The following is a 26,521-nucleotide window of genomic DNA, read 5'->3' as shown; positions in this document are numbered from 1 at the left end:
ATCCTTAACGATCGCCATTTTTTTAAACAAATAAATGATCCGGCTGAAAACTGCACTGAAAACCTGCCATACATTCCGTGTCCTGAAGGAGTGAAGACAAAGCGAACTTCTCCCAAACAGATAATAGATAGTGAACGGTTTGTGCCCTCACAGCGTATGGGGACCCCCAGGCCCACGTGCATGACATGTGTTGTAAACTAGTAAAAAACCGTACGACTGACAAGATGCTATTTGTATATAAAACTGTCAACGAGCTTCCAAAGTTCTGGCAGTTTTTAGGCGATGATCTTCAACTGTAACGGAGCCTCTGACTCACCATTATGTCCTGATTGGTGACACTAACATAGAGATCCAGCTGCCCTCTGTCCCGTGGGGAGATGTCCAGTCGTCCACTGAAGGGCGAGATCGTCACCGTCCGGCCCACGGGCAGGATGGGAAGGCTGTTCGTGAGGCCTCCATCTACCCACGTCTGTGGAAAGAACACCGCTTGTCAGCACACATCAACGACGCACCTCCCACAGGACGATGAGCACAGACTTTTCAACAGGACTCTTTGCTTCTCATAGAATCCGTGCCCTGGCAATGCTCTTAAATGACTACCATCACCAGTCAGATGGGTGAGTTTTGTACAAACCTTTGTACACAAACCATTTACCCATATAATGAGAGCCTCCGAGAATCAGGAAGCTTCTCCAGTTGTTTATTTATTGTGTTTTTAAGATTTTATTTATTTATTCATGAGAGACAGAGAGAGGGAGACAGAGGGAGAAGCAGGCCCCCCGCGGAGCAGGGAGCCCGACTTGGGGCTTGATCCCAGGACCCTGGGATCATGACCTGAGCCGAAGGCAGACGCTTAACCGACTGAGCCACGCAGGGCCCCCTCTCCAGGTGTTTAAAAGCTTTAACTAGATTATTATACATAAACTGTACCTCAATGTTTATGACAACAATGCATACACAAGAAGACATGTAATAGTTTTCGGGGTCATCATTAAATCAAAGTGGAAAGCCTCGTTTACTGTTGATTCTGAGTAAACCATCCACCATCACAGGACATTTCCATTTTTATTACGAGAACTAGAAGCTGGAATTTTCTGTAGCAAATGTAAAAGTAAGCCAAACAACCCCAAATCCTTCTATTTCCAAAGCGGCACCTGTGTTTAAGACATGAGGTTTTAAAGCCACAAAGAATGGGAAGTACTATATTTAAAAAAACAAAACAAAACAAACCCACTGAACTCAGAAGAGGTTCTATGTTTTCAGACCCATACCCAAAGGAGACAGATGGACACAGCAAGTTAAGAAAACCTCCTGGAGGCTCCTATACAATTGTGTGCTGAAAAAGGACAACTAAAGAAACAGGAAGATGATAATCCTTATGCGATCCATTTCAAAAGCAAGAGTCGCAAGCATCTTTGAACGGACAGCATTGAAATCATCAGCAGAGACACACACAGACACACACAGAACCGAAGTACGAATTCTCCAAGCTGTATCTGGGATTGGAAATATCCTTCAGTTGATAGAGAAAACACACGGTCCGATAATGGGTGAGAACCCCTCACAAAACAATCTTTAGTGGAGAATTCTGCGACGCTAAGTTTCCCGTGAACATCTGGAATGCAATGTAGGAGAACCAAAGCTGTTCTGTTCAGCACAAAGACAGGGGGAGGAGGGAGAAACTGGTTAGTATAAAATGCCCTGGACTTGGTTAAAACATACATTCATTTTGTTCTAAGGTGTCTTTCTTTTTTTTTAATGTCTTTTTTACCCATTTTTATTGCTAAAGCTAGCGCCTGAATGATCAGTCCTGCACTGTTTACAATGGCTTTGGCCGTTGTAACTCCCCCCACCCCAAAAGGGAATAAAAGTAAATACATGAAAAGTGAAAGTGTGTTGAAAATTTGAGGGGATTGCATTTTGGTGTTGGAGAAAACAGAATTAGATTGGATTATAATAAACCCGACCTCCATAATTTGCATACTGTCATTCTTTTTCAAAGAACATAACACACCTTATCATGTAATAACATTCTATACACACACATATTCATATCTGTTTGTGTGTGTTTGACACACCCATGTTCCCATGTGTTTGTGTATATATATATATGCTTATAGGGACAGTTTAAAATAAAGGAGATTTGCACTGAGAAGGCCTCACAATATGTACTTCCATGCCTCCTTGTCCCAGAGCTTCCTTTTGTTTTGTTTTGTTTTTCTGATTGCTTTGGGCATGGATACGGATTTCTGGAATATGTTAATACCTAGAGAGGAAAAAAAAAAAAGAAAGAAAATCTTTCAAAATTATCATTCATATTCTCAAAAGACTTTATCACCAATGATGTAAAAATCTGTGTAGTTTTCATCAAGGGAAATTAAAAATATGTACCATGTGTCCTATGAGCTCATCTGACTCAGTCAACTTAAGAGAAAGAAGGGCAATCTGGCTCATCACATTGCAGAGGGTTCTAATTTATCACAGGGTGAATGACTGCCATTTCCGGGAACTGAAAATGCCTTCTCCAAATTTTCTTCACTCTTGTTAGCTTATTCTGATTGGATAAATGACGGTGGAAAACGTATAGCTTATCAAATGACTTGATTAAATTTGCACCATTACCAGCTCCTCTATAACCATAACTCGATACCAGCTCAGATACTCCAAGTGCAGTGCGTCGGACTCCTGATTTATGCTCTCAGGAGCTGTATCATTCCCAAAAACCACATATTCATGCAGGCATGCTGATTCTAGCAAAATCTCTGGAAACAACAGTAACGGCAGTAAACATTCCTCAACCCCAAATTAAAAGTGGAAATATTTTATATCTAGCGTGGTCTAGTTTAAAAGTCTGCATTTTAAATGATGCTGTCCATGAATTCTCTGGCTGTTTGGTACAGATTTCTGCAAGTCATCTCCTCCTTCCCACCTTGTGGGCAGCATTCTGGAAGCTGCTAACTACCGCCACGAGCTTCTGTGATTCCAGAATCTTCTTCGGGGAGAAAACCAAACTGTGCTGGTTCTTCCCGTGATGGTTTCGTATCCCTTCTAAAGGCATAGCGGTAACTGTCACATCTAAACAGGCCAGCTTATGCACGTGTCAGGACTTGTCAAATTTTGCTTAACTCACTGATGTGCTCTGGGAACATACGAAGAACATGCCCCGAGGTTTATGAATTCAGGCAATTCTTGTTACAGAACTAAAGGGGGAAAGCTTCTTAAAGAAAAACCTAATCAGGTGATCTCTACTATCAGGGCCTGTGAATTCGTCCTGCAAGCACCTCAGAGCATCCCATGTGTGTCTGGATTCATGGTGGACACGGAGATATGTATGTTCGTGAGAAAGACTTGATCCAGGGCTGAATTATCTTCAGGTGTTTTGTTCAGAAAGAAGTGAATACAGAATACTTTGTCAGGAGAATGAATGAGATGTTGAAAGCTATAATTATTATAAGTACCATGGCACAGGGCCTAATGGTTTATGAAACAACCGCTCCCATATGACTTGGTTTAATCTCTATGAAAATGCCAGCAGATAGGAGGGTCATGCTAGTATAATCAGTTCTCTCATTTTACAGAAAAGGAAACTGAGGCTTGCGGGGTTCCTTGGTGTCTAGGTTACAGGTTGGCAAACTGCGGCCCGCCACCTGCTTTTGTAAATAAAGTTTTATTGGCATATAGCCGTGCCGCTTTTCCATTACAACAGCAAGCTTGAGTAGCTGCGTCAACAGAGACTGGATGTCCCACCACGCCATCTTACTGGGTGCTTTTCGGAACTTATCTGCCAACCTCTTCTGCAGAGGATGCAAGCAGAGCGGGTGCAGCTGGTCTTCTCACTTGCGCTCTTCCTTCTCACACACTGTAAAACAGCCATGTGGATCAGAACTGTTTCCTGCGGGGGGAGGGGGGCAGGCAGGGCCAGGGGCAGTAAATACGGCCTGAAGAATCACTTTGTATTTGCAAGCATGTCTTATCTTGTATGAAACAGAGGAAAAATAGTTATGTCCAACAGAACGTTCTTGGTCCTTGATTATCAAAATAGAGGGAGGGAGGAGAGATGGAGAGAAAGAGAAGGAGATACGCACTCTCCACGACATAGGTCAGAATCTCCCATTTGAAGTGAAGAAACACAGGAGGGGAGGAGGTATAGATGAGCTTTCCTCAATACAAGGGACACAGCTTAAAATAAATAAAAAATTTAAGAAGAGGTTGAACAACCGTGCTACTATTTTACTTCCACTAAAGATTATTGGTACATGAAATCCACTAAAGATTATTGGTACATGTCTTAATTTTTGAGTTTCTAATTTTTGATTTAAAAATGATGATAACTCAAGTTTGAGAAAACGCTGGTATATCAAAAATATTCCCTGGAAGACTAATGTGTCTTTTCAAACAGACACTGCAAAGCATTTTAGAATGTTGCTGAAAAATAAGATCTTCTCTTTCAGATTAACTGTGAATTGATAAGCAGATTTCCATCCAGCCAAATCGAGCTGGTTGCCAGGCTTTTGCTTTGATGGGACTGAGCTACATATCCGTGTGAAACGTCTAAATCATGAAGAAATAGAAGCCTAAGGTCTGTAGTAATGAGTTTACACAAATACATAGTAACATAGAGTATTCCACAGTTCTCTTTCCCAGAAATATATCAATAATGAAAGAATTAATAATCCATAACCCATGCAAAATGCTCAATAGACCAGAATAAGTCAATGTTAAATTTTCTCTATATAACCATCAAAATATTACCTGAATTCTAATTCAGACCAAAAAAGAAAAGTCGTACAGCTTTTCTTGTCATCTGCATATATCAGCTCTAGAGATGATCTTATTCTGTTATTCGGACATTTTGGTCATTTGCCAATGATAATGCTGTCTCTTAAAAAAACAAAACAAAACAACTTGCTAGTTAAGAGCTCCTCTTGAAAAAGCTCGTTTTTGTTCCAAACTGATGGCAAGAACCTGTGAAAACGTAGCCTGATCGTATGCATGTTCAGAGGCCATACATATGGATAGAAAATTCATTAGTAAAAAATACAAGTCTGACCTTCAATATGTTTGCATTCTTTCATTCATGTGTTCAGCTGTTCATGACTATCTACCATAAACAGGGTATTAAAAATGGTCTTATAAGATGAAGCCAGTAAAAGCTACAAGAACTTTTTTAAAAAAAATTAGGTTAAAGGAAATAGAGGTCGTTCCACTTCATACAGCTGGTAAACAGGTTGGGAAGGAAATATACTGTCAAATTAATCTTCAGTGTTGCAAAGGAATGATACTTTCAAGTGACTAATAATTGATTTTAAAAATAAACCTATTCGGTCCACAAATAAATATTAATAGAATCCAGTATGTTCGATACGTGGGTTCTCGCAGAGGTGGAACGAGGAGGAGTGTGCGTTGCTCGGGAGCGGCAGGAGCAGGGAGCGCGTGGCCCTTCTTGGCCTCCACCACACGGGCACGGCTCCGCGTCCCACAGCTCGAAGGCCCGAGTACAAGTCATCCTCCGTTCCCTTTGTCCCCACTGCTGGCACAGTCTCCGTCACTTCAGGGAAACCCGCACAGGAAACACACCAGTCAGGACCCGAGTTCCATGAAAACATTATAGGAATTTTTCTGTAATTTAAATCCTAGGAAAAGCTCACACCCACAGCAAAACACTGCGTTTAAAGCAGTTTGCATTTCCCTGAAAACGGAACGATTCTGGAAAATAACTTGGCCTAGAAACCCTCTAAGCCCCGTAGGAGGCTATCAGGCTGACGGAGAGTCCGTGATGAGCACAGAGCGACAGTGCCATGTAGCGTGGGGTCTGCATCGACGGACAGGGTCTCCGAGGGCTCTGTGCGTCCTCGGGTGCATGCAGTCTCCTCTTTGTGGACATCAGTAAACCACCAAGGAGAACCGAACGCTTTCAGGAGGCATTAAAATTAAGTAGTTATCCTGTGTCTACTTCAGAGACACCGGTAATCAGCAAGACCTTGTCCTCCTGCCCAAGGTCAGGGGCCTCAGTGCTGGTCTCCATCCTTCTCACAACTCAGGGGCTGCATTCCGGGCTGCTGAGCTGTGGCTGTGTTCACACATTCATGTCCAAGTGCTCAGCCGTATGATGGGAAACTCAGCTGAGAACGGCCGACCTTTTTAACCGCCGCTAGTCGGCGGGTCACAAACCCAACAAGTGGGAATGGCGATGGAGGGAAAAAAACCGAGGGAGATCTATTTTTTTTTTAAAGGAACGCACTAAGCAAAGTGAGGCAAGAGGCGCGGCAGAGACACAAACATTGGAGATCATTCTGGGAAAGCGGCCCCCTGAGGAGCGAGGTGACCTGAGTGAAGTCACGGAACATCTCTGCATCCGCATATCCTCATCTGTGAAACACCAGGTAGTAATCCCTTCTGTTGCAGCTGACAGCAACAGTCACAGCACAAGTTCTACTTCCTTTTTCTGGGAGAAAGAAAATGCACGGGTGGCCTCCCCAAATCATTGAGGGCTCAGGTGTTTCCAGCTCACTCTGTGGCCATCTCCGGGCTGTGATGTCTGACCTCATGATCCACAATAGCTGCTATAGTTCCAGTCATCACAACTACGTTCCGGGCAGCAGGAAGTAAACAAAGGTAAGTCCCACTGTAATTCAGCTTATCTCTCTGGCCAGCACTTACATGTACAGCCACACCAAGCTACAAGGGCAGCTGGGAAATGTGGCCTTTGAAGCACCCTGCTCCAGGTCCAGCTCACAGCTCTGACTGTTGTAAGGAAGGAAAGAAAAGTTCATGGTGCAAGGAAACTAGAAGCCTCTCCCAACTGCACCTGTTTCGTGATACTCTTACTAATATTTCAACGGCGAAGCGTTTGGCATAGTCTTAGAGCTCACTGGGCTCTGGGACTCAGCTCTACTGTCACCTTGACCCTATCCTCCCTTTCTGAAGTCCCCACCTCCTCACTGTCACATGTTGTATCTACATCCTCCCTGCTCAGTCGCCACCTCTTAATCATTGATCAGATCGGCAATTCGGATGACTCCGGGCTCCTGAGCCCCCCTTTCGTAATCTATAGTTTCTAAGACACCTTACCATCGTTTCCCATTTAGCCATCTCTATCATTGTATATTGCAAACTGAAGCTTTGAAGTAAAATCATTACATTTCAGATCATTATAAAGTCAATGTTCCGAAGACAGATTTTCATAGCATCTGTATTCAAAATTTACAGCTAAAAATAAATATTAATTTTTACTCCTATAATAAGAGGGAAAGGATTCTTAACTTACTTTAATTATGTAAAGTACAGTATCTCTCAAATAAAATTTTTTTTTTTTTTTTAAAGATTTTATTTATTTTTATTTATTTGAGAGAGAGAGAATGAGAGAGAGCACATGAGAGGGGGGAGGGTCAGAGGGAGAAGCAGACTCCCTGCCGAGCAGGGAGCCCGACGCAGGACTCGATCCAGGGACTCCAGGATCATGACCTGAGCCGAAGGCAGTCGCTTAACCAACTGAGCCACCCAGGCGCCCCTCAAATAAAATTTTAGATGACAACATAGCTCACACTCCTTGGGAACTAAATGCCTATTAGCTCTGAGAGACAGTGTCAACGATAGGGGGGAACAAACCCTGCTTTCCATGAGCTGATGTTTAAATGATTTTATGTTGCTCTAAAAAAAAAATGTATATTTTGTTCCTACCCAGTCACAAAGAGGGTTTTAGCCTTTTGTATGTATTGTATGCATACGGCTAATCCATAGAGTTCAAGTCAGAGTAACGGTCCCTCTTAGGCTCTGCATCTTAGTACCTACATGGCCTTTTTTTTTTTTTTAAGGTTTATTCTTTTTTTTTTTTTTATTATGTTGTTACTCACCATGCAATACATCATTAGTTTTTTACATGGCCTTTTCAGCTACTTTACCTCTCAGTCCCTTGCTCTCCTCGTCTGTCCCTTTAGATAGCCATCCTGGGGCAGACCAATTTGGGCCCAGAGTTGTACAGGAAGCGAAGGATTGGAAAGGCCAGGAAAGCTCAAAGAAAGAAAACCATGAGGACTCGCAAGACCAGAACTCAGACGCGTTCCCAATCATATTAGGTAAGAGATTTGTAAAAATGCAATCCTCGTGTACAGGTATCGTGCTGGGCCCTCAAACTGAGTGAGTGAATGAATGAATGAAAGATATCAAACATTTTTCATGTACCCACTTAAGAATAAATACATATTATGTATATATGAGACAAATAAAATGAGCGGCATTTATCCATCCATGAATGTGTGCCTGATCTTGGGTGTTAAATAGATACTGTATTTGAGGGGCACCTGGGTGGCTCAGTCAGTTAAGCGTCTGCCTTCGGCTCCGGTCATGGTCCCAGGGTCCTGGAATCGAGTCCTGCATCATGCTCCCTGCTCGGTGGGGAGTCTGCTTCTCCCTCTGTCCCTCCCCCTGCTCATGCAGGCTCTTCTTCCTCTGTCCCTCCCCCTGCTCGTGCAGGCTCACTCTCTCTCTCGCAAAAATAAATAAAATCTTAAAAAAAGACACTGTATTCGATTATACAATATGTATTTTTAGTATCTGTTAAATAGATGCTGTATTTGATTATAAATACAGATCTCTGTTATCTGTTAAGTAGATAGTGCATTTGATTATAAAATGCATATTTCTGGAATGTGTCAAATAGTGTATTTGATTATAAATACTTATCTCTTGTATGTGTTAAAAAGATACTGTATTTGATTACAAATACATATCTCTGGTATGTGTTAAGTAGATACTGTATTTGATTATAAAATCCGTATCTCTGGTATGTGTTAAGTAGATACTGTATTTGATTATAAAATCCGTATCTCTGGTATGTGTCAAGTAGATAGTGTATTTGACTATAAAGCGTGTGTGTGTGTGGCACTGTAAAGGGTAGGATGATGAACATTTAATGCAACCATGGTGCAGAATGCAGAAAGGAGCTGGCTAAAATACCTTCCCGTAGAGGCGCCCGGATGGCTCAGTTGATGAAGCATCTGCCTTCGGCTCAGGTCATGATCTCAGGGTCCTGGGATCGGGACCCTCAGCAGGGAGTCTGCTTCTCCTTCTGCCCCTCCCCACTCGTGTTTGCACACACGCCTGCGCGCACTCTCTCTCTCCCTCTCTCAAATCAATAAAATCTTTACAATAAATAAATACGTACATAAAATACCTCCCCACAGCGCTGGCTGAGAGCAGACTGCCGGGGGATGCTCACCTCTAACTTTCTCTCCCAGAACCTGTCTCCTACCTTGAGTGTCGGCCCCAAGTGAAGAGCGCTGTCCTGGAATGCAGACGGTCTGACAAACACTTGGGTAAGTAAAGGGCCTGGGAGAAGAGGGGCTTGCTCCCCGGTAAGGGGCTCCCGTGTGGGGGCCGGAGGGGAGCGCTCCAGCTTCGGCTGGGCCGGGTGGGTGTGTGGCACCCTGATGCCTTTTCCCACCTGACAGCACAGTTCTGCTTATAGAAGGAGCTGTAAATAGGACTTTATGATTTTTTGAAGTCTTTCACTCTTTTTTTAAACAAAAGGGATGAAGTTTTTAATCAGAGGAAAAAAGGAGCATCCCAGTCATTCTGAACCTCGAGATCTTGACCGTAAGGTGCCAAGGCCCCTGTACTTGATTTTTTTTTTTTCTGTTACAAACAAAACTAGTTATTAAAAAAAAATCCTATAAACTGATTTGGAACCATAAGAATAATTATAAAACTGGATCCTTCAATGGAAACATAGTCCTACAGGAATTACGGCGAATTCATCAGTTATGAGACTGTTACCTGCCCTTTGTATTCCACTGGTTTCAGTCCTGCATAAATGGGCACGAAGCTGCTGGCCAGCAGAACCTAGATGAATAAAATAAAGAAACAGCTCATAAACATAGGCGTTAGCACGCACTCAACAGGTTTGATACGTTTACCATAAAATGTGAAATTTTTCAAAAAATAACAACTACTATAAAACGTGAAATGAGTTCCATCTATGTCAAGTGCGCACAGGACACCGTTAAATAGAAAATAACGCTTCTAATACCTGAAAAGACCTTGAAGAGACATGTGCAGTTCAATGTTCTGTGTCTCCGTTGACCTCACCTGAGTAAAATCGGGATTTTAATTGTAGACAGCCAAGTCATTACAACATTAAGCTCCAGGTAAGGCTAAATTCTTGACTATGTGCTCATAAATTATTTACAATGCTCTATCATATACTGTAAAAATCATACTAAAGTTGCACCTTTGTGTCGCTGGCTGGCTCCGTCCGAGCCTGGGACTCTTGATCTTGGGGTCATGAGCCCTATGGTGGCGGTCGAGTTTTCTTTAAAAAATAAAAATGAAAATAAAGTTGCACTCTTATTGTTCAGAGGAGCGAACCCCTCCGGTTATTACAGGGGAGACTAGCCTGCAGCTTAGGGGTGTTGTACTTTGTCACCAGGATGTTGCTAAGGATAGCAGCACATTTCATGCGTTAGCAGCATGGTCTGGATATAAATGAGACAGTGGCAGGTAGGAACACCAATTATCCTTTATCTTCCTTTGAAAAAGTCAAATAAGATTGCCATTTAAAATATTACCATTTCTTCCAACGGAAGAAGCCTGGCACTGGGAACCTTTCTGACATGTACGTGTTTTACTTTCCAGTATAGTTTCCAAATCAGTACTGTTCTGTTTGGAAAGACACCGCAGTAGATACTGAATATTTAAGCTATCATCTTTCAACTAGTAAGCAAAGACGCTATGGCTGTTTATTGTGAAAGATTTCATGAGATGGGGGGGCATATATTATTCAGAAATGGATGATGGCCCTAAAACTGATTTGTAAATCATCTATGTAGAATCATTTAGAACTCAGAGGGCATTTCCCCCAAGGAAGCGATATTATAGGTATGTTTTCTGAGGTTAGCTCTCAAAGGCCAATTTACTCTGAACTGTGGATAAATAATCGATCCGGTCACCAGCAAAATGCACTTTCTATAGGAAAAGTCCTCTGTGGATTGTCACCTGACGCCGCGGGAACCCAGTTATGTCTCCGTCCTGTCCCTAGCAGTGGGCACAGGCTCTCCTCCTCTAAACATGCCTCCTGGCTCCTCACTGCCCAAAGCTGCTTAAGGCAAGGGTATTTCCTGCGTGGTCAGTCAGTCCTTCTCAGGGCTGACACTCGACAGATGCCTGTCGTTATCTCTCCTTCTCCGTGGTAGCAGTGAAGACCCTCTGGTGCTTCCCCGCCGTCTAAACGGTGGGAGAAACGCGGAGTCTCCCGTGTTGTCGGGGGCATGGCGAGGACAGAGGGAGAGGTCCTGGTTGTAGCTGCCCTCACAGCACTGGGCTCCCGACAGGGGGCCCAGAAGCATCTGGGGCGTCAGATTTGTGTGGCAGCAAATTCAGTGGCCTCGTAGCACAATGCCAGGACTCCTGCAGGATCTCAGGCACACCCAGTGTACAGAGGTCCCTGGGTTTGTGGGAGATGACATCACACGTCCACGCGGGGGACGACAGGACAGAAACCAACCTTCTGGGCCCCAGAGCATCAGCAGTTGCGTGTTTTTCAGACAAAGGCTGTTCAGCCTTATGAGGACTGCATTCCCTCTAACTAAATTTGGCTCTGTCATCAGTTGGCTACTCCTTTAAAAAAAACAATTACAGACTCTAGGTAGGTTTTGCAGGCACACTGTGGCTATTTAATGAAGTTATTTGGCAAAATGCACTGTAGTGGTAATGGGAACAGTTTGTGGATGGCACACATATTGTGAAATTGCAGTACTTAACGCTCTTTAGAGAACCAAAGGCACTCTGTAAATATAACGATCTATTTCAATATGCTGCACAATTACTTCTGCCCAAAAAAAAAAAAAAGAATCACTACCATGAGAGTACGAATTATGTTTCCCCCCACCCCCCCGTGTCGGAGCATGATGTGAAGTTCACAAGTCAATGCTTGGAACTCTTTTGCGGTGTTTGGTTGAAAAATACTATTCAATTACTTCCCTACAGAAAAGAACCGTACGAATCCTCCTCGCTGATAGGAAGAGCTCATCCAAAGGGAAAACACCTGCCACTCCTCTAAATCAATGTATTTATTCGTCATACCTCACTTTCTCTTTCTATGTGCTGCTGATTTGGATATCCAACTAAGTTTTGTGGGGAAATTAGCTTCCACAGTTAAGAACAAAGTGGCTTTTTTTCTTCGAGGTCTGCTTACTGCCATTTTACTGCAAGCAGAGAGGATTTTCTAAGGAAAGAGACAAACACTGACATTCTCAGGCCACTTGATAAGATGGTAGGCCTAAACGTGTCCTTCTGCTGTGTCTTAACCTCGTTGTTTTCCCAGTGAGATTTTTCTCACCGGTAAATCTCAATACAGGGAGAGCAGAGGTTCTCAGCAAGGGGAGGGGGTGTCTTTGTTTAGCGAGGTCTGGGGACAGTACTGTGTGTCCCAACTGTGTGGGGGGGGGGCGGGGGGGATACTACGGGCATCTAGCGGGTAGAACCCAGAGATCCTTCTAGACATGCTGTAGTTCACAGGATGCACCACCAGAGAAGCAGAGGAGCCCAAATATCAGGGGCGCCACGGCTGACAAACACTGATGCAGAAATTCGGGTCTTGCCATTCATGGCCCATCACAGGGCCCAGCACTTTAAGCAACGGACGTCGGTTCAAACACTGATTAGTTTTTTGTCTCATTCTTACTAAATATACAAGGATGAAAATAAAAGTAACTTCCCGCAGCAACTGTACCAACATTGCCAAGCGCATATTCAATACGCGTTCTGACTAGCTCTTTTCATTTCACATTTCATAGAAAAGGGGTGTTTAGAAAATTATGTGGCCTGGCTTCCTTAGAGAATAAATTCCCAGCAAGTTCCATTTATGCCGAAAGTTTGCTGTGGAGTTTAATGAGGATCTGGCTGTTTATTCAGAACCTGCTGGTGTAGTTGAAATTCAAAGACAGATTCAAATTTATCTTCCCCAGTCTTCCCAAGATAATGACCAATCTTAAATGCAGGCCTTATTTCACCTTCAGGAGGCTAAATGTGAGACGATCTCGCGACAAGAGCATTCCCGCTATGTGTGCAGAAATCGAGGACATCCTAGCAACGGAGACAGGGTTGTTCTTCCCAAGAGCGACGTGGTTCTGCACGAAAGCCTTCCTGGGAATAAGGATCAACGAGCATTCACTTGGGTCAAAAGACCAGCTCAGACCACATGTGTCCCTCAGTTTTAAACATGAAGAATTCACCGACTGGTGCTAATTCAGACAAGGGGCCAACACCACCGCTCCACGGCATGGTTAATTTCAAAATCGTTTCTGCTCAGCTGTGCAAGTGACATACGAGTTCCTTATAAACAAAGGATTTACCTCCCTAATCACACTTTGCGGAAGACTCGTATTAAAATGGGCTTGGATTTCTTGATCGCACATTTCCTTGGGAAGAAAAACAGCCCAGGCTTCAGGGAATAATGTGTAAAGGGGCTCGCAAGTAAAGGACTTGTCACAGACCCACAGCACACGGGAAAAGTCGGGAGAGCAAGGGCCCCTGAGCAGGGGGGTACTCAAGAGGACCTGACGAAGCGCCTCCACGCACGTGATCTCTGTAGCATTTTGTGGGGTAGGTGGCTCAGTGTGGATTCCAACTTACAACGAAACCAAGGCACTGAGAAGTTGTGCGAACAATGCCAACCACACCCCACCGAACACAAGCGCTAGGCTCTTCCATTACCAGGGGACCATCTGCCTTTGCCAAATGGGGTCTCAATCTGGTGTTGATCTGTTGAAAACAACCGACCCACCGCCGTAAATGATCAGTGCATTTCATCCCCCATGGGAACATTTTCATCTGCCCCTCAACTCACCCCCCCAAAAAAGAGTGTGGCATCCAAAATGAATCTCTCTGGTTGAGGAGAACAACAACTGAGGCATTTGCAGGAGGAGGCCTCTTGGGGCTCTGGTCTAACTCTATAAAGGGATCCTCCGTGTGGGGGTCATTCCCACCTGTATGGTAGCACACGTTACATGTGTCTCCCTATCTTGTCTGAGTCACTAGTGGGGAGCTGGGGAGGACTTGGCACAAGTAAAGTCTGGACAAAATAGTATCTGAAGACAAACCACATGTCTGACTTGCAGTGGTATACAGAGAATGGTGCGGGGGGGAGAACACCACAGCCACCAACCTTGAGGATCTTAGTCTTATTCAGGCTGTTAAAATACTATAAACTGGGTGACTTATAAACAACAGACATTTATCACAGTTCTGGGGACTGCAGAGCTCAAGAACATGGCACCAGCAGTTCTGGTGTGTGGTGAGAGCCCCCTTCCCATCTTCTTGCTGTGTGTGTCCTCTTGTGGCCGAAGGGGCAAGAGGGCTGTCTGGGGTCTCTTTGTAAGGGAACTCTTCCCATCCATGAGTATTCTGCCCTCATAACCTCATCACCTCCCAAAGTCCCCACCTGCTAATACCATCTCACGAGGGTTAGGTTCAACCCCAATTTTGGTGACAGAAATATTCAAACCATAGCATTCCACCCCTGTTTCCCCCAAATTCATGTCCTTCTTGCATGCAAAATACATTCAATCCCTCCCAACAGCCAAAAAAGTATTAACTTGTTCTAGCATCAACTCAAAGTTTAAAGTTCCAAGTCTCACCGAAATATCATCTCAGTCAACTACGGGTGAGACTTGAGGTACCCCTCATCCTGAGGCAATCTGCTCTCCAGCTGTGAACGTACGAGATCGTGATGTTATGTGCTTCTAAAATATGGGGTGAGAAGGCACAGGATAGACATTCCCATTCCAAAAGGGAGAAACAGGAAAGCAAACAGAGGTAACACATTCAGAGCAAGTCTGAAACGCAAGGGGGCAAATTCCGTTAGACCTTAAGGCTTGAGGATATGCTCCTCGGCGGGATGTCCCGTCCTGCAGGCCCTTGGTGGCAGGGTCCTGCCCCTGAAGCTTTGCTGGGCAGGGGTGGGGCCCCACCTCTGAGTGTCCTGACTGAAGCTCCCCAGAGCTTTCCTCTTGTCTGGGATCCCCACTCCCATGGCTCCGAGCGGGGGAGGATTGTCCAGTGAGAGGCGAGGGTGTGTCTACAGTTGCCCTCGTGCTCTGGGCTTCTCGGGAGAGGGGCAGCCCTGAGGATCTCTGCAATGCCTCAGGGGTCATACTTCCATCGTCTTGGACGGTAGTCCTGGCCTCTCTTTAGATGGCTGACAACATCCTCATCGGATGACTGTTTGCCCACACCTTCCAGTTCTGTTCCGAAGACACTGTCACTCTTTTCAATAAGGACAGGCTGGGCATGGTCCAAATATTTAAGCTCTACCTCGCTTTTGATAAGTGATTCCATCTTTAAGTCGTTTCTCTCTTCTTGCGTTTTATAGAAGCAGTCAAGAGAAGCTAGGCAGCTCCTTCAACACTCTGCTTGGAATGAGGCCTCATCAAATACCCATTTTTATCTCTCGCAAGTTATACCTCCCAGAAAACACTGGAAGCCTTCACTGATACCTCACAGCAGGGAGGGCTTTCCTCCAGTGTCCAAGACCGTGTCCTCGTTTCTGCCTGAGACCTCATGAGATTGGTTTTACCAGAAGTCCATACTCCTACCACCATTCTGCTCACGGGTCCTTAGGGAACCTCTCAGAAGACAGTGGCTGTCTCTCCAGCTCGCCTCTTTCTTGTCCAGGTCCTCTTCAGAAGCACCTCTAAACGTCCGCTCACGGCAACGTGGGCTCTTTCTAGCACGTACCTCTTCTCTCGCCCAGTCTGTCTGTCACCCAGTTCCGCAGCGCCCCCACTTCTCAGTACCAGTTTCCTGTCTTAGTCCATTTGGGATGCTATAGCAAAACACCACAGACTCGTGGCTTCTCAACAACAGAACCTGATTTCTCACATTTCGAGAGGCTGGGACATCCAAGGTCGCGGTGCTAGCAGATTCAGTGCCCGCAGACAGCCTGCTTCTCACCATGTCCTCACAAGGCAGGAAGACTGAGCTAGCTGTCGGGGTCTATTTTATCAGAGCACTCACCCCATTTGCGAGGGGTTTATCTTCATGACCTCTTCATCTCCCAAAGGCTCACCTCCTGATCCTACCCCATCAGGGGTTCGGAATTCACTGTATGAATTTGTGCGGGGAGCTGAGACATTCAGACCATGGAACTGAGTTAGATCACTGCGCACGTAAGATTCAGAATACTATGGAAATCCAGTTCTAAGAAAAGGGAATCTTTGGGAGCGCCTGAGTGGCTCAGTTGGTTAAGCGTCTGCTGTCGGCTCAGGTCATGATCCCAGGGTCCTGGGATCGAGCCCCATGTTGGGCTCCCTGCTCACTGGGGAGCCTGCTTCTCCCTCTCCTCCCCCGCTCATGTTCTCTCTTGCTATCTCTGTGTTTCTCTCTCAAATAAATAAAATCTTAAAAAAAAAAAAAAAAAGGAAGGGAATCTTTGGACCATATAATTGGTCAACACAGGTTCTTATAAAATATTCGACTATCATTGCAGATATTAAATGAAAGAATAATCTTTCATGCAACTAAAAGCGAAGTTAATTAATACAACTTAAGTAGGAGTCCTCACACAAAAGCAAATTTATAAAAGAAAGCCAGTGGTAAAGAGATGCAAAATCTTATGCGAAAACGTGGCAAAACTAGGTAGTAGTCCATTTCCTGAGATATTGTAGATGTAGGTTAGCACACTCTTCATGAACACTGAGGATAAGTAAGGGGGAGAAGAACTACTTGTGCAAAAGAACTACTTGTGTGTGAATCCTACTCCACAGAAAGAGAGCTGTGATACTTGAAATTTCACGACTGACTCATACACGCATGCTGACCAGCAATGTCTGTGGCTTAGTACCTGATTTGTCTACTATTTGCTGAATACTGGCTGTAATCAACACGCATACAGCGCTTTCCTGCTGAAACACACTTTCACTTGCTTTATTCATTGTTCTCCATGGTAACACAGATTGACTCATTACGTCCATTTCACAGTTGGGAAAACTGAGGCTCAAACAAAATTAGCCCTGGAGGACACTGTCAGGAAATGACAGACCTACAGAGGAACACTGAGAGATGCACATAAAACATGCAATACTCCAAGAGAGCACATGCATGCACACAAAGGACTTGACATACATACACATACACACATGCACGCTTTAACATACGTAGACACCCTGTCTGTAATTAAATGTGGCAGTCAGCTGGTGGATAATAAAGAGCCCAGCATTAAAAAAAAATAAAATAAAAGGGGCGCCTGGGTGGCTCAGTCGTTAAGCGTCTGCCTTCGGCTCAGGTCATGATCCCAGGGTCCTGGGATCGAGCCCCGCATTGGGCTCTCTGCTCGGCCGGGAGCCTGCTTCTCCCTCTCCCACTCCGCCTGCTTGTGTTCCCTCTCTAGCTGTCTCTCTCTCTCTGTCAAATAAATAAAATAAAATCTTTAAAAAAAATAAATAAATAATAAAATAAAATAAAATGAAAACACTAGTTAGAACGGGAATAAACAAGTTAATGGTAAGATGGGTTTAAAATGCAACGTGGTGGTTGAAATCCCTAGTATTGAGTACTCCCAGATTCCTTCACTAGCTGCCAATTGATAGTTGACATCCCCTACCTCTGGTTTTAGTCTTGGTCTGTCTGTGTCTGTGTTTGTCTCTCTCACCTCCAGAATGTCCAAACACTGGGAAGGAAACCCAAGGCTGTGTGTTGGTATGTAGGTATGCAGAGCTCCCAGGAGACTCAAGTGTGCACACTCAAGGGGCTGCTTCCCTGCTTGGCTTTGGGAGGCCCTCCCGTCTCCCCGTGAGGGAGGGGAGTGGAAGGGCGGGCAGGCGGCTTCCTCCTCTCCCTCCCCACTGCACCAGGAGCCGCCCCATCCTGCCGCGTGGCTCTTCACAGGGCATTCTACCTGGCCTCTCTTTTACTCAGAGCACAGAAGCGGATGATGTCCCCACCCACAAGGGAGTTTGCTTTCTTTCCTCCCCGTGCTTTTTCTTCTCCCCTCTTGTAGTCTCCACCCCATCTTACTGCTAAACTAAATGCTTCTTGAGTATTCCAGGCATGCATTTCAGACATTTTATAGCCACTATCTGCCATCAAGGAACTATCCATCCTTCCTATTTTTAGTTCTGAAAAAGGTTAGAGCATTCTGCTAAATATTTAAAATGCTTCTTGTGTAACCTAGGATAAATGTTAATTATTCAATTATTCTCCTTACAAGATATTACACATTTGTGTCAACTATTTCTCTTCTGTTCAATGAACTCAAGTAATTACACCAATTCTCTGAATAGTTATTATCTAAAACAAAGGAAATTGAAAAAAAAAAATCATGTTTACTTACTGCAATAGTTTGCTATCGCGCTGTAACAAATTACTACAAACTTAGAGGCTTAAAATAACAAACAGATCCTTTACCATGCAGTCTAGAGATCAGAATCTCTCGTGAAGCTGAAACCAAGGTGTTGGTAGAGGGCTGCATTCCTTCTGGGAGGCCGTAGGGGAGAATGTTTCCTGCTCGTTCAGATATTGGCAGGATTCACTTCTACCAGCTGGAGGACTGAAGTCCCCTTTGCTTTGCTGGCTGTCAGAGGGCTCTGTGCTAGCGTGAGAGCTCAGAACTAGCAGCGGTGCATGGCATCCAGGGAAGATCTCCGTTTTTAAGGACTTACGGATTTAGTTTGGATCCACCCAGACAATCTGGGGTCATCTCCCCATTTCAAGATCTTTACCTCGAGTATATCTACAAAATCCTTTTTGCCATGGGAGGTGACATATCCACAGTTGCTGGAGATTAGGGTGTGGACATCTTTGGAGGCCATTATTCAGCCATGCACACTGCCACATAAAAGGAATTGAGAGGGGGATCATTTCAGCCAGCATGTGATGTCATCAAGCAGAACATTGGACATCTGGGCGGTAGTCCCAGCTGGGCCACTGACCAGCTCACTTACTTTGTAAAGATCACTCAACATGTAGGATCCAGACGCTTTGTTCTTTTTTTTTTAAAGTAGGCTGCACACCCAGTGTGGAACCCAGTGTGGGGCCTGAACTCACAACCCTGACATCAAGACCCGAGCCATGATCAAGAGCTGGATGCTCCGGGCTCCTGGGTGGCTCAGTGGGTTAGGTGTCTGCCTTCGGCTCGGGTCCTGATCTCGGGGTCCTGGGATGGAGCCCCGCGTCGGGCTCCCCGCTCAGCTGAGAGTCTGCTTCTCCCTCTCTCTGCTCATGCTCTCTTTCTGCCTCTCTCAAATAAAAAAATAAAATCTTAAAAAAAAAAAAAAAAGAGTCGGATGCTCAACCGACCAAGTCAGCCAGGCGCCCCTTCTTTTGTTTTGTTCTCAGTGAGGCCCTTGTTGCTGATGCCACCTCAGTTCATCTGTGTATCCATTCCCGTTGCCTGGCTGACGCCACATTGATGGAGCTGGTACTGTCCAGGTGCGGGGACTATCAGTGGACGGATCAGAGCAACCCCTGCCCGCTTGGAGCTTACGCTCTGGGGAAGAAAGACCGACGATTAACGCTAACCAGGTAAAGCAGTGAACAACGGAGTACGTGAACAGCGATGGGTAAGTTCCGAGGGGTTACGGGAAACGCCAGGCGCCCTGCCGTTGTCGAGAGAGGAGCCGAGGACGGACGCCATGAGCAGGTAACTACTGGATCGAATGCCTCCTGCTTTGAGACACGGCGACCCGCGTCGTGCTGCCGGGCCAGGCCGGAGAGGCCTTCTGGCACACTGACAGCCCCCGAATCTGGGCCAACGCTGGCAGGTGGGGACAGCTCGGGCGGGGACTGACCAGCTTCTCCCTTCAGAGTTGGCAAGTCTCCACAAGATTATAGAAAAATGTCTTTTTCCAACATGGAAAGACTATTAATTTATGAGTGTAAGACTGGCGTAGTCAGCACACCAAGTAAAAATATTCTAATCTATTAAGTCACAAAGTAATTTTACTTGTCAGTTCAGCATTTCATTAGGTATTTCAAATTATATCATTCACACAGTAAAACTCCAACAGTTAGACTCGATAGTAAAAACCAATGCATTTATCATGTAATTCAGGCAGAACTTTCACCACTTACTCTCAATCCCTCGCCCACTGCTGTGTCCACACACGCATTCTCCGTATTATCTGAAGCTGGCCGTGATTCCCACCAAAGGGAAAACAGAGAAAAAAATTGCCCGGCTTTTGTAAGAAAAGCACACTCTTTCCCATTTACAAATATTTGATCTATTACCTTAGCAAGCACACTGTTATTTGCAACTCTAGCCAAAGTATTTCCCAGAGATAATAAATTCACCACTGAGCAACTTTCAAATGTGTCTGGCTAGAAAAGCATGAAAACAAAATGGGAGGATGAAATGGAACATGAGATTGGAAAGTCAAGAGACCTAGGGTCCAGAATGCGCTCCCCCAGGCAGGCGGTATGACCTTTGAGCACATCATGTAAAATCTCTCCACCCGTTTCTTCTCTTTAAAAAAAAGAAAGCAATAGACGGGCAGTAATCACACCTGTCCTACCTTTTTTATAGAAGGCTGCGGAGGACTGAATAAGACAGCACGTGTACGAAATCTTACGTGAACTGGGAGATACCAGCTACGTCACTCAAGGAACTTAGTACCGCTACCCTACCCAGCTGCACTCCCAGGTGCTCGTGGGCTTGCCGACAATCACGAGAAAAACACGGAACCAGTATGGGAGGTCTCTGGAGCCTCCGAGGTGGCCTCTGAGGGACACTGGTTAACTCACTCATCAAACACATCATTTACCCAGCACTCTTCGTCTCTCAGGCATCACAGGAAACCCTGGATCTAAAGAACGTGGTGATGCTCATCGCCTGGGAGAAGTAATTAAGTCCTCGCTGAATTCCTCAAACATGAGATGCGGCTGTGTTACCTTAATGAGATCCTCCCTGGAGGGAAAATTGGAGACCAGGTAATTTTCTCTGGTGTTGGTGTTGGTGACAGATACGTGCAGTCGGTTGTGGGCCAACTCATGAGCGTTGGGGGGGAGAATCAGCTCCATTCCGCTTCTGAAGAAGAAAAAGTGACCCGCATTATTCACCTTGAATTACCGAGCGCCTTGTAAATGTTTTAGAAGAGAGAACACTACACTGAGCATTCCACAGTTTATACACTGTCCTCAACACTCTGTCTTCACGTGCTTTGGGGGAAATGTTCCATATACATGTATATACCTCAATCGGGCCATGAAATCATAGCCGGGTGTTACTGCCCCAAAAGACTGCCTTCGGATTTCTTCGGCAAACTTGTAGGTAAATTCATTACATTCCTGAAAAAGAAAATGAATAGGTGAACCTATGATTTGTAAAGAAAAAAAAAAAATTCCTTCTTTTTCCAGAATTCTGTGGCCATCTCACAAGGCACCTGGACCCTAGCTCTTATAAACCCAATGCTTAGCCTTCGTTGCCCCTTTCCTTCAGAGCTACGTGAATCGCCCCCACCCCCCAGACCCGGTCCTCACCCACCGTTCTTAGTACCCAGGCAAGCTATGCATTCTCCCAAATCCAGTCTTTTTTCCCTTTTCTTTTTAAACCACCTCAAATGGCTTTGCCCACATCTGGGAAATCCTTGAAGAGTCAATTGTGATTCTCATTTAGCACGTTCTTCTACACATTTCTCCAACACAACTGACCTCCTCTCCCATCGCAATTCTGTGACCTCTGAAACAGTCCAGCTGCAACAGTACTGATTACCAATGACCAAGACGGGACTCGTGACGACTGCTGTTTGTCTTTGGAGATCGGTCTTGGGCATTGGTAGTCTCCGAGTGGTGAAGAGGGTGGGCGTCTAATGTGCTGGGATTCACGGATTCAGCTTCTGTTAGCTCATCCTCACATAACCCTGTAAGGTGACTATAATACCCCACTTGACAAGTAAGAAAACTGAGGCTTGGAAAGATTAAACAGCTTTCCCAGTATCTCATCAAAACTCCTCCAGAGTCAGGATCTGAACCCAGGTCTGTCTTTCCTTTATTAATTCATGCATGATGCAACCTACACCGGGTCCTAGGCACTGGGATTCAGGTGGACTGAGATACAAAGAGCCCCTGTCCTCATGAGACCTAGGACTGCCTCAGTGCATAGATCCGAGAGCACCATGAAGGTGCAGTAAGCAGAATCAAGCCTCCTACCCCCAAAGATGGCTACATTCTAGTCTCTGGACTCTGTATTTCCTTACAGACAGAAGGGATTTTGCAGATGTGAATAAGTTAAAGATTTTGAGATGGGGAGGTTATCCTGGATTATCTAGCCACGTCCAGTGTCATCATGAGGATCCCTGTAGGTGAAAGAGGAGTGTCAGAGTTAGAGAGGGAGATTGGAAGATGCTGTGCTTAAGGCTTAAAGATGGAGGGAGGGGCCCTGAGCCCAGGAATGCAAGCTGCTTCCAGAAACTGTAAAAGGCAAGGAAACAGACTGCTCCTGAGCCTCCAGAGGGAGCACAGCCTTGCTGACAATTTGAGTTTAGTCCAGTGAGACCTTTCCAGAATTATAACCTCCAGAAATCTAAGACTATACATGTGTGTTGTTTTAAGCCACTAAGTTTATGGTCATTTATTGTAGCAGCAACAAAAGAATTACATAGCGGGCGTCAACCAAGGCTTCCCTCCAACGAGACATCTAGGGTGAGACCTAAAATGTGAGTAGGAGCTGGACAGGACATGGGGGTAGATGAGGAAGACTGGCAGAGACAACTGGGAGCACAAGCCCACAAGGGCACTGAGCTGAAAATCATCATCAGTGAGCCAATGCAGAACCAAGGCACAGGGGTCTTGGGAGGCATGCCAAGAAATCTGAATCCCCGTCCTAAGTCAAAACAGAGCCCTGGGAGTGGGAGGGGAAGGTAGCGGGGGGGAGGGGGGTTAAGACAGCCAGATTTGTGTTTGTGAGGTGGTGGTTTGTAGGCAGTGAGTGGACACAGGCCTGCTGTCGGGAAGCTGCTTCAAGGGCTAGTCCCCAAAATGTGTGCTCCTTCTAGTAGGCCAGACTGCCCACTTAACCTACTTTCTTGTATTAATTTTACTTACACACACACACACTCGTGCACGTGCACACAGACACACACTCCCCCTGACCAGACTGGAAACTTATTAAGCGACGGACTTACTCATCTTTGTGTTCCCCACTATATCGAACACCGTGCCTTGCAAATTATGGGCTGAGAAAACGCTTGCAGCACTGAGCTCTTACGTATGGACGTCTAAATTTGCCTGCCACCTAAAATACACCCAGCATCAGGTAGCTCCTCTTAATTACACGTGCATAAGCTTAGAACTAGATTAATTACTCACATATTTGTCACAACACCACAAAGCTCGAGGAATCATCCGCAAGAGCTGAGCTAACACGGATGTAAGTAGAAAACAGTTTGCTACAAAACTCAAAGCAATCCTACAAGTGGTGTATTTCAAATGCTAAAAAGAAAAGAAATAAAATAACCTTAAATCAACTAGCCGAAAATTTATTTTGACAAAGGAAAAAATGAGGATGCTCCAGGTAAATACAGAGAATCATTCTGCACCTTCCAGTGTGAGCACCCAGTAAGTTCTGCTCCTTTACCAACCCAACAACCCACCCAATCATACCAACACAACTAGACAATACAACAGGGTCTCCGATTCATTGAGAAAAGGTACAAGAACAGGTAATCTGGCTTGAAATATGGTATCAAGTCTCAAATCCAGAGGAACCGTCCATGTCTGAACATCACAGAATTTCAGTTAAGTGGCTGTATTATGGCAGAATTTCCAAATCACGTTACCTCTAAATCACACTTAATACATTTCTAAATCTGAAGATTCGAAACCAAGTCTATTTAATCACAAAGCTGAGGATTTGCCCCACCTAAAGGAAAGATGGCACCGAGGAAGAGGAAACAACGCCCCGGGAGTCCCCGGCCTCAAGAGTTCTGGAAAGAAAGTAGCTTGCAATCCAAATCATATGATTCTGCTAGCTTGCGGGCTGTTCACACCTTACGTCTACGTTCACTGCCTTCAGGTTCTCAATCTGTGCGATGCACCGCATCCCTTCTCTAGTTTCCAATAAAGCAACCGTACAAAGACAGGAAGAAAACGTAAGAGGATTCTCATATGGCTGGCCTCAACTCCAGGTTCTCTTTCATAAGCAGCTCATCCTAGATCATGAGAACAAGATTCCGGATGTTTAAAATTTTGTCGTCTTGACATTTTAAATGTGACTTAAATTCATTCCTGGGCACAAATGTGTTAATTATTATTCAGCTGTTGTTCAAAGCCACTAGGGTATGTAAGTAATGAATGAATACGATATCCTGCACCTACAGAAGACAGTTCTCCCAGTCAGCAAATGCATGATTGCTGTCTAGAAGCAGAAAACATTTTTACAACATAGACTGCATTAAATGTAATACCTAATGAAGGCTTCTTTTCTTTTTTTTTTTTTAAAACATTTTATTTATTTGACAGAGAGACACAGCGAGAGAGGGAACACAAGCAGAGGGAGTGGGAGAGGGAGAAGCAGGCTTCCCGCCAAGCAGGAGCCCGATGTGGGGCTCGATCCCAGGACCCTGGGATCATGACCTGAGCTGAAGGCAGACGCTTAACGACTGAGCCACCCAGGCACCCCTTGAAGGCTTATTTTCATTACTTCTGGATAAACTGCTTGGAATTCACAGTTTTTTTAACTGTGAGAATGAAAAACAAATAAAATCTCTGTATCATTCCGCTTAATAGAAATTGTTGGTCATTTTCCTTTATACACCTGTTTGTAAATGGGAGGAAAGAAAGCATTATCGGCCAAGTGTTCCAGGCCTTTGAAAACAGGGCTGATGTCATCATGATCAGATAAAGAAGAAATATCCTTTGCTTGAAAGAAACAGAGCTGCAATCTTAAGACTAAATAATCACTCAAGAGTAAAAAAAAAAGGCATTTTATTTCCTTGTCTCACTGTCATCCAAAATAATCTTTCCCAAATCCGGAAGACAGATCCAGAATAATTAAATTTTGAAAGAAAACTCTTAACCTTTTCTGTTACCCAAAGGATTATTTCTCTGCAGTTAATTTAGTAGGAGCCAACCTTCCCGTCCGCCGCCCAGACAAGGAACGCAGCCTACGTACTACTTCATTACCTCTATTTTTTGGGGTGCTGTTAGCAGGACAGCAGCAACCAAGGATCCCGCAGAAGCCCCTGCAAAGGCCTTGACCTCCTTCAGGAGCTTTTTGCCGTGTCTACAAAGTGCAGATGCTGCCCCCAAGTGGTAAATGCCCAGAAACCCGCATGCTGCAAAGGACAAGTTGAGGTGCTTCATTCTGGCTACCGAAAACAAAAATGCTCCAAGTTGGTAGAGTTTATTGCACATGGTGTGTTGTCTCGTGCCTCATGGTAACAAGACTTTGTTTGAATATATAATTCCCTGTGCTAAACATAGTATCGTCAATGAAAGTCTCATTAAATACCCAAATTTTTCAAGGAAACTTTTTTTACTCTCTCACCTTGGCCCAGTAGAGTTGAATTAATTTTAAAAAAGTTAAATCTCATATGGATTCATCACATAGATACTGCAATCTCCTATTTGATCAGCCGGCAAGAAACAGCTCAATAAATTACAACTGGCAAGGCATTTGGTCTTTTTTACACTTTTGGGGGGACGGCTACTATTGCGGAAGGTAAAATCGCTAGAAACTAGCAACTTCCAAATAAAGGACACACGTGCTCTTTGCAAGTGCATCACTACATTTCAAGAGAAGTCCTTGCCTCCTCGGCCCCACACTTGCATTGCAAGCATCCATATATATTTTTTTTAAAAAAAAACCCAAAAAGGATGCCCACCATTATTCCATTATGCAATGAGCGATTATTCAACAAGGCAACATATTTATCTCAAGACCAACGGAGGCAGTCGAAGGCCCCAAGAAACGTCACCCGCACCACTGGATGACTTGTGCTGCTCAATCTAAGGGCAGAGCTGTGTTTCCGAAGCCTCAGTGGGCCCGATGTGCACAGGTGCATGAAGTGCTGCGGCCACCCCGCGGCTCACCTGGAGGCCCCCGGGCTGGGGCGTGTGTCCTCCCTGCCCCGCCCCCACCCCACTCCCGCGCGTTCAGACCACGCACAGGGCCTGGGCCTCGAGCTTAGGGGCCTAAGACCTTTGTTCTGTTCGCCGGGAGCCCCGGTTTGGGTTGAAGTTCTGCAGACTGGAGTGGAGGGGGGGCGCTCCGCATCCGCGCGGCAGGTACGCGCAGACCCAGCATCAGTCTGGGGGCCTGGGGGCCTGGGGGCGGCGGAGCGGGGGTCGTCGCCGGACCAGCCCAGCTGCGTGGGGGACTGCTCCGACCCGCCCACCCTTGGGACCGACCTCTACGGACCAGAGCCCGCCCGGCGCCCGCCTCGCGCCCGCCCTGCGCTCCGCCCTACCAACGCAGGTCTGCGGCACTGCCATGTTGAACGGCCCCCTTAGCCGGAAGGCGGGGCCGGGCCGTCACTCAACAAGGCCCCGCCCATCAGGGCTGGCGCACGCTCGCGGAGGGCCTGCCCAGGAA

The 26,521-nt window shown here is 45.4% G+C and overlaps 1 protein-coding gene and 1 long non-coding RNA gene across 10 annotated transcripts in view; one reads left to right on the top strand and one right to left on the bottom strand.

Moving 5' to 3' along the window:
- LOC118532998 (uncharacterized) overlaps window positions 1–4,537 on the top strand; it is a 27,491-nt gene extending 22,954 nt beyond the window's left edge. Inside the window, exon 4 of the long non-coding RNA XR_004915993.2 lies at window positions 4,452–4,537. This is a non-coding gene — a long non-coding RNA (uncharacterized LOC118532998). The remainder of the gene's footprint in view (window positions 1–4,451) is intronic.
- The window catches only part of PNPLA4 (patatin like domain 4, phospholipase and triacylglycerol lipase), a 27,450-nt gene extending 929 nt beyond the window's left edge, over window positions 1–26,521 (bottom strand). Inside the window, exons 1-6 of one of the 9 annotated variants that reach the window (XM_036087965.2) lie at window positions 26,397–26,521; window positions 25,111–25,295; window positions 21,182–21,276; window positions 20,881–21,016; window positions 9,775–9,840; window positions 317–469 (exon numbers count right to left, since the gene is read on the bottom strand). In XM_036087965.2, the coding sequence (XP_035943858.2) occupies window positions 317–469; window positions 9,775–9,840; window positions 20,881–21,016; window positions 21,182–21,276; window positions 25,111–25,295; window positions 26,397–26,421 (660 nt within the window). In that variant the 5' untranslated portion in view covers window positions 26,422–26,521. Of the gene's footprint in view, window positions 1–316; window positions 470–9,774; window positions 9,841–20,880; window positions 21,017–21,181; window positions 21,277–21,639; window positions 21,882–25,110; window positions 25,296–25,811; window positions 25,831–26,337 lie in introns of those variants that run through there. The other 8 variants (XM_036087968.2, XM_078064155.1, XM_078064154.1 and 5 more) reach the window with 8 other exon arrangements.

Source organism: Halichoerus grypus, chromosome X (assembly GCF_964656455.1).
Source record: "Halichoerus grypus chromosome X, mHalGry1.hap1.1, whole genome shotgun sequence".
Lineage (NCBI taxonomy): Eukaryota > Metazoa > Chordata > Mammalia > Carnivora > Phocidae > Halichoerus > Halichoerus grypus.
The sequence above is the reverse complement of the archived record's forward strand: the minus strand, read 5'-3'. Positions and strand labels throughout refer to the sequence as shown.